Source organism: Centroberyx affinis, unplaced genomic scaffold (assembly GCF_046629955.1).
Source record: "Centroberyx affinis isolate AG114_WGS23_722 - 3 ecotype Tasmania unplaced genomic scaffold, CSIRO-AGI_Caff_v1 ptg003376l_1, whole genome shotgun sequence".
Classification (NCBI taxonomy): Eukaryota; Metazoa; Chordata; class Actinopteri; order Beryciformes; family Berycidae; genus Centroberyx; species Centroberyx affinis.
Genome location: NW_027281365.1, coordinates 18,340 through 29,871, shown reverse-complemented (window position 1 = coordinate 29,871; position 11,532 = coordinate 18,340). Strand labels below are relative to the sequence as shown.

At 43.4% G+C, this 11,532-nt stretch overlaps 1 protein-coding gene across 1 annotated transcript; it reads right to left on the bottom strand.

Moving 5' to 3' along the window:
- Positions 1 to 3,616: 3,616 nt before the first annotated feature.
- LOC139660737 (DNA-directed RNA polymerase II subunit RPB1-like) lies at positions 3,617 to 7,412 on the bottom strand. The gene is made up of 3 exons (XM_071538949.1): positions 7,323 to 7,412; positions 3,869 to 5,193; positions 3,617 to 3,659 (listed from the first exon to the last, which is right to left on the bottom strand). The coding sequence occupies exons 1-3, from the start codon at positions 7,410 to 7,412 to the stop codon at positions 3,617 to 3,619; spliced, it is 1,458 nt and encodes a 485-aa protein (XP_071395050.1).
- Between the last annotated feature and the right edge of the window lie 4,120 nt (positions 7,413 to 11,532).

The following is an 11,532-nucleotide window of genomic DNA, read 5'->3' as shown; positions in this document are numbered from 1 at the left end:
TCTTATCAGCTATGATACAATATATCATTTATAAACAAATGATTTTATATTACACAAACTAATGATAAAATAACATAAATTATAGCATTACTAATAATTAGTAAACATTATTAATGATCATTTCATTGTTTGTTAACAGTAAAATAACTATTAACTAAAGTTTAATTAACTATCAATTTACCATTTATTAATGATGGTTATTATAAAGTGTTACCAGTAAATGTCCCAAAAAAAGTTACATTCTCCTGAAAAAAAAAAGTCAAATTTGTTGAAACTGGTAAAATTATCTGCCAGTTCACAAAAAAAAACAAAAAAAAACACTACTACTTCTTCTGTTATTACTTCTATGTTAACAAAGCACGCTACTGCCGCCTAGTGTTTCGGTGGAGTACTGCACAATCACCGACGCAGAACCATAAATGGACCGCCGTAGGCACCTACACCGTTGCTACGGCGACAGTTCAACGGAGAAGTCTAATTTCCCCTTGATGTTCAGGCAACATTTTAGCACATTTTGCAGATTAGCTCACCTCGAAAAAACTTGGAAAAGTAATGGTAGCTTGTGCCTTGTCACGTCAGGCATCAGATATTCTACTCCACTTTAGAGAGAGAGTCCCGTTGCTCTCTTTAAGGATGCTCTTCAGTCATTTATTTCTGCCGCTGGTTAAAGTTAGGACATGGATGAAGAACCGTGCCATCACAAAGCTCACTCCTATTTGGAAACTGAAAACAAATAAAGTAAAAAAATAAAAAACAGAATCAACAGCTTCAATATGCTCTGCAGGACACCTTTCATATGCAAAACACAAAATATTATGACTCAAGGATGTTTACCCACAGGGATCAATAAAGTTCATCCAGTGGTTCTCAATCATGTGTAGTCTGCAGGTTTTCACTCAAACAAATCTGATAAACCAGCTGATTTCAATGTTTTATTTCCCTAATGAGTGAAATCAGCTGTTTTAGTGTTTATTTATAATGAAAACCTCAAAAACCTGCAGAGTCTTGGACCACGATGGCTTCCTGATTGATTGAAAACCATTCATCTAAAACTGGCCGGCTGGCTGGTTGGCTGGTTAGTTGGCCGACAGTCTGCCATGCTGGCTGGTTGCCTGTCTGACTTCCCAAAGAGAAAGCACACACGACACATTTTGCAGAGTCACCCACCTTGAAAGTAGGCAGTTTGTGTGTGGAAGAGTAGGGGCTGGTGTTGGCCTTGTCCTGTGGGCGGGTCGACAGACGGAGAGACAAGCAGAGAGACAAGCAGAGAGACAGACAGTGGGCAGGCAGAGTGACTGATTTGCTGAATCGCTTACATTTAAGACGTTCAAGGAAAAATCCACTCAGTGGTGTAGTGCATGGTATTTCAGTCGGCATTGCGTATACCCACTTCTAAATCACCTCTGATGCGCATCATTCAGCAATGTGCTGCAAAGAGCGAGAGAGAGAGAGCGAGAGAGAGTGAGCGAGACAGAGAGAGCGCGACAGAGGGAGAGCGCGAGAGACAGAGAGAGAGCGCGAGAGAGTGAGCGAGACAGAGGGAGAGAGACAGAGAGAGCGCGACAGAGAGCGAGATAGAGCGCGACAGAGAGAGTGCGCGAGACAGAGAGAGCGCGACAGAGAGAGTGCGCGAGACAGAGAGAGAGCGCGACAGAGGGAGAGCGACAGACCGCACAAAGAGACTACTTCTGTGTGGATCTCTTCCCAACTCGTCTCTCCCTAACATTTTCGTCTCGTTTTTATTCGTTGACGAAATTGTCAATACATTTCGTGATAGTTTTTGTCATCATAAATTATTTTTTATTTAGTTATCTAATTTTCGTCAATGAAAAAATGTAATTGACGAAAACTACGACGAAAATTATTCCTCAACAAAATTAACACTGTAATATTTGCAAACTGCCCCTTGACAAATAATGTTACATTTATAATGGTGGCACTCTGGGACACTATCTGTTGCAAATCAGCTGTTCCAAGAGACAGTTTACAAAAGAAACTACTGGCCCATAGACTACTTGCAAAGTGAGAGAATAGTTGTCCAATTTTCATGTGTGGATGGACTAAGGGGTAAGGAATAGTTCACTCAAAATGCACAATTACGTAGTTGTCTCACCCTATCCTCTGTGGGCCAGTATTGATTGCAAAATCTGCACCTCTTCTGTGGCTAATGTTAATTTCATAATGATCCTTAATCCCTGCAGTCAAGCAGCAGAAGTTAAGTGACGATGTGCAAATACTAGTCTACTGGCCCATTTTTGGGTGAACTAAACATGCAAGAGTAGTCTTACATGTCACTGTTTATAACACAGGGCGTTTATCCTTTGCTGGACGGGCTGCTTTAAAAAAAAATTTGGGGGCATAAATTAAGAGTATACCCACTTCTCCAGGCACCACTACACCACTGAGTACAGCACTTCAGAAGAGACACAGTTCACTCGGCCATTTTTACAGTTCAGGCTTACCATGTCTACTGGCTGAAAATGATCATGTTATCAAGTTGAAGATAACTAAGAATGTTGTAATGGCTGTGAACAGTTTCCATGACTTTTACAGAACACACTAATCTGATTTGTTTTGCTTCTAGTGTGGTGAGAGGTTGATTAATATCTAAAGGGCCCTTCATTCAGAACCTTCCAAAATATACATTTTTTAAAGATTATTCTTTGGGCTATTGGTGATAGTTGACAGTAGAGACAGACAAGAAAGTTTAGGAGAAAGCAGGGGATGACATGTGACAAACCCTAACCCACACGTTAGCTAACTGAGAGACCAGGACGCCCCCTCAAATTCAATCTAAAGTAAACAAATGAAGCTCGGAGCATGCCATAAATGTGTGTGAATATGTTTTCATGTTCATTCACATATGAAAGTATGTATGTTGAATGGAAGTGTCTCATCAGTGGTGCAGCAGAAAGGCTACAGTCACATGTGGTTATGACTTTGAGAGCCACCAGACCAGTTTAAATAAAAATGGGCATGTGTACCTATGACAGAGTTTCCCCATCAGGTTATTAATGGAGGGACGGGATTTACAGGAGCACCCCTTAATATAACCATGTTAATTTGCACTTGTGTAATGTGTGCAGTTATGTATACAGGCACAGATCCACAGCACACCCTCTAGAGGCCATGTGCAAACCATCCCGAGTGAGGGACCTGAATTTGCCACTTTATGCCCCCTGGCCACATGGTGTGCCATGGGAAAAAAAAAATGTTGCGACAGATACAAAGTTGGGGTTTGGTCTGCGACACGTCTTGGTGGATTGGATTCCCTTATGTGTTCATTTGAAGGATTTAACCCATAAATGCCTCAACTCATGTTGAAGAAAAAAAAAGTCTGCTACCCTCCCAACTCTAGGTAAGCATGAACTAACAGTTTACTTGAAAATCCCTAAGATCCAGTACAAAAGCAGGTTCTGGACAAGCCACAACAGCTCTGGTTAACCTGGAATGCCACAAGTTCAGCAAAGCCTCCATGGCTCCTTTTCACTTGCATAGTTGAGGAACCCAAATTTGTATAATCTAGGATACTGTCTGCAATAATGACAATGCATAAGGTTAAAATTACATTCTATTTATTTTCAATCATACAAGATGAAATTCTACAGGCCCCCCATCAGTTGAGCGGAGTCTTGGAGGCAAGTCCAAAGTTGAGCGGTCTGAAAAGAGAAAAAGTCATTTCCACAGCCAAAAAAGGGCAGTTTAGGCCCAGAACAAACATTTACTATGAGAAATCTCTACCTAGATTCCTCTGGCTTTGCAGAGTCACCATGGCTATAGCCATGAGCTTTTCCCCTACAAGAAGGGTCATTGCACCATTTTACAGCAGTGCTACTGTAAAAAGCAAGATGTAGAAGGCATCACTCACCCATCCGAGTAGCGGCTGCTCACACCTTCCATCTGTGCAAAAGTAGGGTGAGAGCCATAATGGTAGCTAGACTGCTGAGGCACCTGTGGCTGCTTGGGCTGGTAGGTAGGCTGCTGAGGCACCTGTGGCTGCTTGGGCTGGTAGCTAGGCTGCTGAGGCTGGTACCTGGGCTGCTGAGGCACCTGAGGCTGCTTGGGCTGGTACCTGGGCTGCTGAGGCACCTGAGGCCGCTTGGGCTGGTACCTGGGCTGCTGAGGCACCTGGGGCCGCTTGGGCTGGTACCTGGGCTGCTGTGGCACCTGAGGCTGCTGAGGCTGGTAGCTAGCCTGCTGAGGCACCTGCGGTTGCTTGGGCTGGTAGCTAGGCTGCTGAGGCACCTGTGGCTGCTTGGGCTGGTAGCTAGGCTGCTGAGGCACCTGTGGCTGCTTGGGCTGGTAGCTAGGCTGCTGAGGCTGGTACCTGGGCTGCTGTGGCACCTGAGGCTGCTTGGGCTGGTACCTGGGCTGCTGTGGCACCTGGGGCCGCTTGGGCTGGTACCTGGGCTGCTGTGGCACCTGGGACTGGTAGCTTGGCTGCTGAGGCTGCTTGTAGCTAGGCTGCTGAGGCACCTGAGGCTGCTTGGGCTGGTAGCTAGGCTGCTGAGGCTGGTACCTGGGCTGCTGAGGCATCTGAGGCCGCTTGGGCTGGTACCTGGGCTGCTGTGGCACCTGAGGCCGCTTGGGCTGGTACCTAGGCTGCTGTGGCACCTGAGGCCGCTTGGACTGGTAGCTAGGCTGCTGAGGCACCTGTGGCCGCTTGGACTGGTAGCTAGGCTGCTTGGACTGGTAGCTAGGCTGCCGAGGCACCTGAGGCTGCTTGGACTGGTAGCTAGGCTGCTTGGACTGGTAGCTAGGCTGCCGAGGCACCTGTGGCTGCTTGGGCTGGTAGCTAGGCTGCCGAGGCACCTGAGGCTGCTTGGACTGGTAGCTAGGCTGCTTGGACTGGTAGCTAGGCTGCCGAGGCACCTGTGGCTGCTTGGGCTGGTAGCTAGGCTGCTGAGGCACCTGAGGCTGCTTAGACTGGTAGCTAGGCTGCCGAGGCACCTGAGGCTGCTTGGACTGGTAGCTAGGCTGCTTGGACTGGTAGCTAGGCTGCCGAGGCACCTGTGGCTGCTTGGGCTGGTAGCTAGGCTGCTGAGGCACCTGAGGCTGCTTAGACTGGTAGCTAGGCTGCCGAGGCACCTGAGGCTGCTTGGGCTGGTAGCTAGGCTGCCGAGGCACCTGTGGCTGCTTGGGCTGGTAGCTAGGCTGCCGAGGCACCTGAGGCTGCTTGGACTGGTAGCTAGGCTGCCGAGGCACCTGAGGCTGCTTGGACTGGTAGCTAGGCTGCTGTGGTTGGTAGCTAGGCTGCTGAGGCTGGTAGCTAGGCTGCTGAGGCTGGTAGCTAGGCTGCTGTGGTTGGTAGCTAGGCTGCTGAGGCTGGTAGCTAGGCTGCTGAGGCACCTGGGGCTGGTAGCTAGGCAAGCCTCCCCATTGCTTATAGCCAGTTCCCTGGCTAGCATAAGACATGTCATAAGTCAAAGGATCAGTTTTGCTGTAAGCCAAACCTGAACCATGACCAGCATGTGGTTGAGAACCTCCAAAATCAGAACCACTGTTAGCAGTGTAGTAACCAGAAGTTGGCTCTTGGGTGTCACCAGTCTTTGCAGAGGCCACAGATCCAATACTGTAAGCTGTCAACAAGTTTGAGTTAATACAGGTATTGAGGGATCTAAACATTTGTTTAATCAAGACTAAACTCACCATTTGCTTGATGTTTTCCAAGCAGTAGGAGAGACAGCAACACCCTAGAGAACAGAACAGTTTGGATAACCTCAGTGACAGTTGGTTCACACTGTTGAAACATGACACAACACAAGACAGGCTTCATATAAACCGTCACCTCAGAAGAAATCCCATGGCTTCTGCCATAGCTGTGGTCAGATGAAGTGGCAAACCCAAGAACCTCTAGTTTAATCCAACCAGCCCACACAACAGGAACTGTCTTACCACACCAGCCTGGTGAACTGACTTCTGGAGCTTTATTTAAATTGCTTTGACATCCAATCACCTTCTCCTCTATCTAATTGGTTAGTTGGAAACAGCTGAAGATTTTAGAAGAGAGGTGTGGTTAATTATTTTACAGGAGTGTTCCATAGATTGCTGCTGGTAGACCATGCTTAAGTGAAATGGAATGAATTTTAATCCAGCTCAGAGATATCTAGCATTTTATCACAGACTTTGGTCTGTATTCACAAGCCATAGTCTTGCTGTATTTGATTGTGTCTTCCTCACTTGTCCAGGCACAACAGATTAAAAACTATATTTTTCCAACCATTAAAATATAATTCTCAGCGTCTCTTTTAGATAAACTTATACATCAGTAAATAAATTGTCCCAGCCACATTGATCTCTTTGGCAGTTTAAAATTTGTTAGGAAACACATTCAACATCATGATGTATGAATTATGTGCTGTGGAGGCAAGTATGGTGATGCGCTTTTCCATATTTTGACTCCATCCTCTCATTGTCGTGGGCGACAAATGGTGCAATGACTTAAGTGCAGATTGGCTGCTTTTGTTTGACAGTATCACCATTATGGATGGACTGTACTAATACTCACTGTATAGTGCAAGTAGACGGATTGTATTCACATGGCAACAAGAATAAATGTTTGAGAACATAAAAAAATATATACAGAGGTTTTTTTAAATGTATTTAAACGTTATTTTTTGTCTTTTTTTTCCTTTATTAGATAGTCTACAGTGAAGAGAGACAGATTGGGGAGAGAGAGGTTGATAACATGCAACAAATGTCATGACTGAGGCAGTGGCGTCAGTGTTTTTTCAATGCCGCCATATTGACTCCTAAACTGCTTTCCATTCTAACCAAACACTGTACAACAAGCGAACATGAACAGCTAAACGTCTTGTCTGACACCACTAAAGTCTGCAGATAAACTCCACAATCTGTCGTTTCATGATGCATACATATCCTGCTACATCATATTCAAAACCCGTCTCTTGCCATTGGTCGACCCTGGAGTATTCTGAGTATTACACCTGGATTGCTATAGGCGACCAAGGAATTGCATCTACATTGACAGCTCGTTCCAAAATGGAGCCGCGTATAGGCTGGAAAGTTATTTTGAGTTAGTATTTAGTGAGTTATTTTATCTTGTCCTGCTGGATCAGCTACTCAGCATGGGCAACGATAGGCTCCACCTGTAGAAGCAAACAAATGTTCAGTACTTAACCTGACATGAAATAGGTTTTCATTGTTTGGTTGAATGTCATGATTTGGTATGGGCAAGTGCAATATTTCTAAGTGCAATACTTTTAAGTGCAATACTTCCTTAGTGCAATATATACTTCTAAGGGCAATACTACATTGGTGCAATGTAAGGGTTTTAATTGTTGGTTCATGCAATCACTTACCTGTGCTCTCTTGTCTGTGTTCCAGGGTGTTCGGGCAAAAGAGTTCCCTGGGGTGTCCGAGCACCTATATATAGTTCTGGGACGGACCATGTGTTTATCTGACTCTGCTACTGGTAGGACCCTGGAGAGCTGCTCACAGCCATGCCTCTCATTTTTGTCAACCAGTTTGTTATATCATTTTTGTGGGTGAATAAACACCTTTTGGTAGCCGCTAATCAGGTCAAGCCTAACAGTTAGTGAGTTCCTACATTTCCCACGATGCCTTTCGACCACCCCTAGAGAACGGGCCTGAACTTGTTGCATTCATCTGTGGGTTATACTTATGGTGAGAGTGATAGTCATAGTGATAGCATAGTAAGAGCAAGAGAGCAAGTTTTTCCAGTCAAGAAAACCTGAGTCACGGCCCTTACTCATAACTGCCTTGATGCTGCATTGCATTCTGGTCCCTCTCCTGCTCCTGTGGGTGGAGAAATTGGTCTCTCTCCTCTTCTGCGTTGGATTTCTCCCTGTATGATTGTTGAACGTCTCTCGGTGCAAAATGGCGGCTCTAGAAAGAAGCCCTCGCTTTTTGGTTCTGAGGGACTGACACCAAAACCTGACGTTTATCGCTGAGGTTTTACATCCTGAAACATTTTCTCATATTAAACTCCACTGTAGCTGCTGGAAATATCTCATCATGATGTTGAAGTTTGTCCAGTTATCCACGGGAATAAGAAAAATACACCACCCAACAACAGAATAGACCCAGAAATGTAACATACATGACCAGTAGCTGTTTTTTGGACAGTGTTAAAGTGTTTTAGGGAAGATTTCTCTTTTTTTTTTTTTACTGTTGTGTCCACTGAAGAGACTGAGAGAGACATGGAGAAAAAGAGAGAGATTGAGGGAAGGAAATCCTGACTGTATTTAAATATATGTACTGTTAAATATATAAAATAAAATTGTAATGACAGTGAAATGCCCCCAGCACACACACACACACACACACACACTCACACACACACATTACTCTATTGTCCCAGTGGAGACTGAAGCGCTGTATTTGCCCAGTGTTCCTTCTGGAAGTCTCTTTATATAACATAGTGATATAACTGCAGAGTGATGCCTGTTCATATAGCCACAGCCTCTATTGTCTTTCATAACTTCCTCTGCTGCCGCTGTGTCAATTCTGTCACTAGAGTTCATGAATATTATTGATAGCCATTATGGGAAGTTATAGTTTGTCTGACTCACACAAGCTGTATGTGGATTATGCAACGCTTTTATTGGATGAAAACCTTTCATCTGCCAACAGCTTTTCAGGAATTAAAGAAAGAACGGTTGGAGAAGTTGCCTTGGATTGCAACTTTGTTGTGTTTTCCAAAAATTAAAAATGAGTTATTTCCAGCTGCCAAAAGATGCAAGAAATGAGCTGTTAATGGGCCAATTGAGAAATATGAGTCTGTCTATTTTTGTGTCTCCTTAACCATATTTGAAAAAAAAAAGAAAAGAAAGAAAGAATATGTTGCGACGGCTGCTGCAGCTGTGATGGACGACAGAAACAGAACAGATGCAGGTTATAAAATGGCAGTTCAAGGAAGCTAAGAGAAATCATATTGGGATTAATGCACCTTATTTTAAGAGTGTAGTAGTGGTTAAACCCCCCACCCCACCCCACCCCACCTCAACCCCCACCTTCCTTCAGCAACCACCCCACATTTCTATGTAGGCACTAATTTCTTGCTGCCTAATTTAACAGGACAATGGACAGATCCTGTGTATTGGCAAATGTAAGCATTGTGTTTAGTGTTGTATAATTTGTTGTACAGGTTAATGGTTCTCTAACCTCATTATGTGAAATATCCCAGGGCTCCCTTGAAAAAGAATAAAATTAAAAAAACCCATTAAACCTGCTGTAGTATTATCAAACAAAGGGAAATGGGATTTCACAAAGAACTTCTAGTCAAGGAGCAAATTGCATGAATATTACAGGGAGGATTGTAATATTAGTGATACAGGAATTTCACTTTATTCTACTTACCGTTAAAGTGATGTTGAACTTTGGTAGTATCTTTGGTTGTGTCTCTTCCTCTATGATAAAACCCCAAAATCAGTAATTCTCTGTGATCTGTTGCTCTGGTAGAGGAGACTGGAGAACTGTGTTTTTTTCTCTCTCCATTCACTGTCATTGTATGGAGGAACAGTCTGAAAATCACACTTCCAGCACATAAAGGAACACGAACAAAGCAGATTCTGACAATATATTAAAAAAAAATAGTCATGCTGCTGAATTGTTTTTAAGTGAATCTCTTTCTTTATGTTTATTAAATCAGTAATACTTTACAATAAGGGTACACTAAGTTAAGGGTTAGTTAATGCTTAATAGGCATTAACTATTAACTATTAACTACTTAATTAATGTACCCTTATTGGAAAGTGTTACCATTAAATCTTTCAGTTTAAACAAGTGTAACACCGAAATCCAGACAGAGGAAACGTATACTGATGGAACGAAGAAAATAATATGTTAATCAATAATTGTAAATAGGCAAAAAAGGTGGGAGACAGGACTTTGACAAAGCAGATTCTGCCAATATATTAAAAACGAGCCTCAGATAACAGAGAATTTTGGGGTATTATCATTTCCAGGAAGCTACACAACCCAAGGTACTACCAAAGTTCAACAGACCTTTAAGTGGCTCTGGATAAGCAGTGTAGGGCCTGGAGTGTTTCAGGGTAATCAGGGGGCCGACATGGGGGAGCGTGCTCTTTGTGTATCACATGGATTTCTACTTAATTATTCAAAGAATGCCATTTTGCCACCTCTTTAGATGCCACACCGGATTGGCTGCTCATGAATGATTCAAAGATGCCATTCTGCCACTCCAAATCGCAACCGCCATGCTGAATTGGATCCTTAATAAGTATGTGGTCTGAGCATAGAATTACAACGCATAGAAGAGACTAACATCATGTAGCCTGGTGTATCATAGTCTTTGGATTATGTAAAATCACTCACTGCCATAGAAATTTGATAAGAGTGAGTCCTACGCTCTCTCATTGCTCATATGGCGGCCATCTAAAGTGGACCATCCCAGCCTAAATATGGATATTGATTTGATTGATAATGTCCATTGCATTTGAACTCTATGGTTGCCACATGGGGGTTTAGACTGATCATGGACTTGCATGTCATGGAAATGTTTTTTATTATAAGGAAGATCTCTGACAGAGAATTTAGCTAATACTGTCATTGAAATTTCATTTGTTTGGGAGTGTGGATAGTGCATAATACTCAGAAAGTTAGAATATTCAACAGTAAAACTATTATTTTCTTTGGTAATCTGCAAAATCCTCTGTTTTCTTTTTCTGTTCTTTTTTTGGGTGACATAATTGCTGCTAAATGGTCGTTGTTGTGATGTTTTTGTTTTGGTGTTTTTCCAGAGATCACATGGAAATCAAACACATGTCCCGTACTGTGACGTCTTTTTCCTTTGGATTTTCTGTTGCTGCAGTCTGAGTTTCTCTTCTCTTTGTCTGTTCAGCCATGGTGGCTATCGCTGCTCACGCTAACTACCCAGTTCTTCTTCTTCTGTAAAACGCATCACTTGTGTGCCGGAGGATTTTTCCCAGCTGCTTTACTGTAATGCGACCCTCTATGCCGGCCATCTCATGTGCGCACGCCAAAAACGGCAAATCACCAGTATTGATCTGAGCGGTAATATCCATTCTAACCACTCTAAATCTGTGCTTGCTGCTCTAAAATCGCTACTCATAAATGATTCAAAGACTGTGATTCTGCCACCACAGACTGAAGTGGCAGGTTGCATCGGTTCTGTGACGAGACTTTAATCTGATGGGGTCACAATCTGGCAAACGGCCAAGACAGAGACACAGCAAAACCTTCAACACAGGATCAGAGCGTGAACATGAACAGGGATTCTGCTGCATATTATAACATTGGTAGTGATAATAGAATCCAATTGTGTGTATGTGTGTATGTATGTAATTTCACATTGCCAAAACATAACATATGAAAAGGGAGGGAAAGCATGGATATATGGATGTTGTTACATAAACACCAGTATTAGAGATGGGAGGTGTGAAGGGAGAGGCTGCTGGAAGAGGAAGAAGTCCCATTCTGCCTTTTAGCATGAATTATGAAACAAATCCTCACCTAATGGCTGAAAATGCCACAACCTCTCAACCCCCTCCCTCCCCATGTTACCTT

What these genes read in the sequence shown, in the direction of transcription:
- LOC139660737 (XM_071538949.1), bottom strand. Translation starts at nt 7,412, where the DNA reads ATGGTCCGTCCCAGAACTATATATAGGTGCTCGGACACCCCAGGGAAC. An exon ending in ACACAGACAAGAGAGCACAG is followed by an intron (nt 5,194 to 7,322) that starts GTAAGTGATTGC and finishes GTGCCTCGGCAG; the next exon opens with CCTAGCTACCAGTCCAAGCA. An exon ending in AGCAGCCGCTACTCGGATGG is followed by an intron (nt 3,660 to 3,868) that starts GTGAGTGATGCC and finishes TTCTCTTTTCAG; the next exon opens with ACCGCTCAACTTTGGACTTG.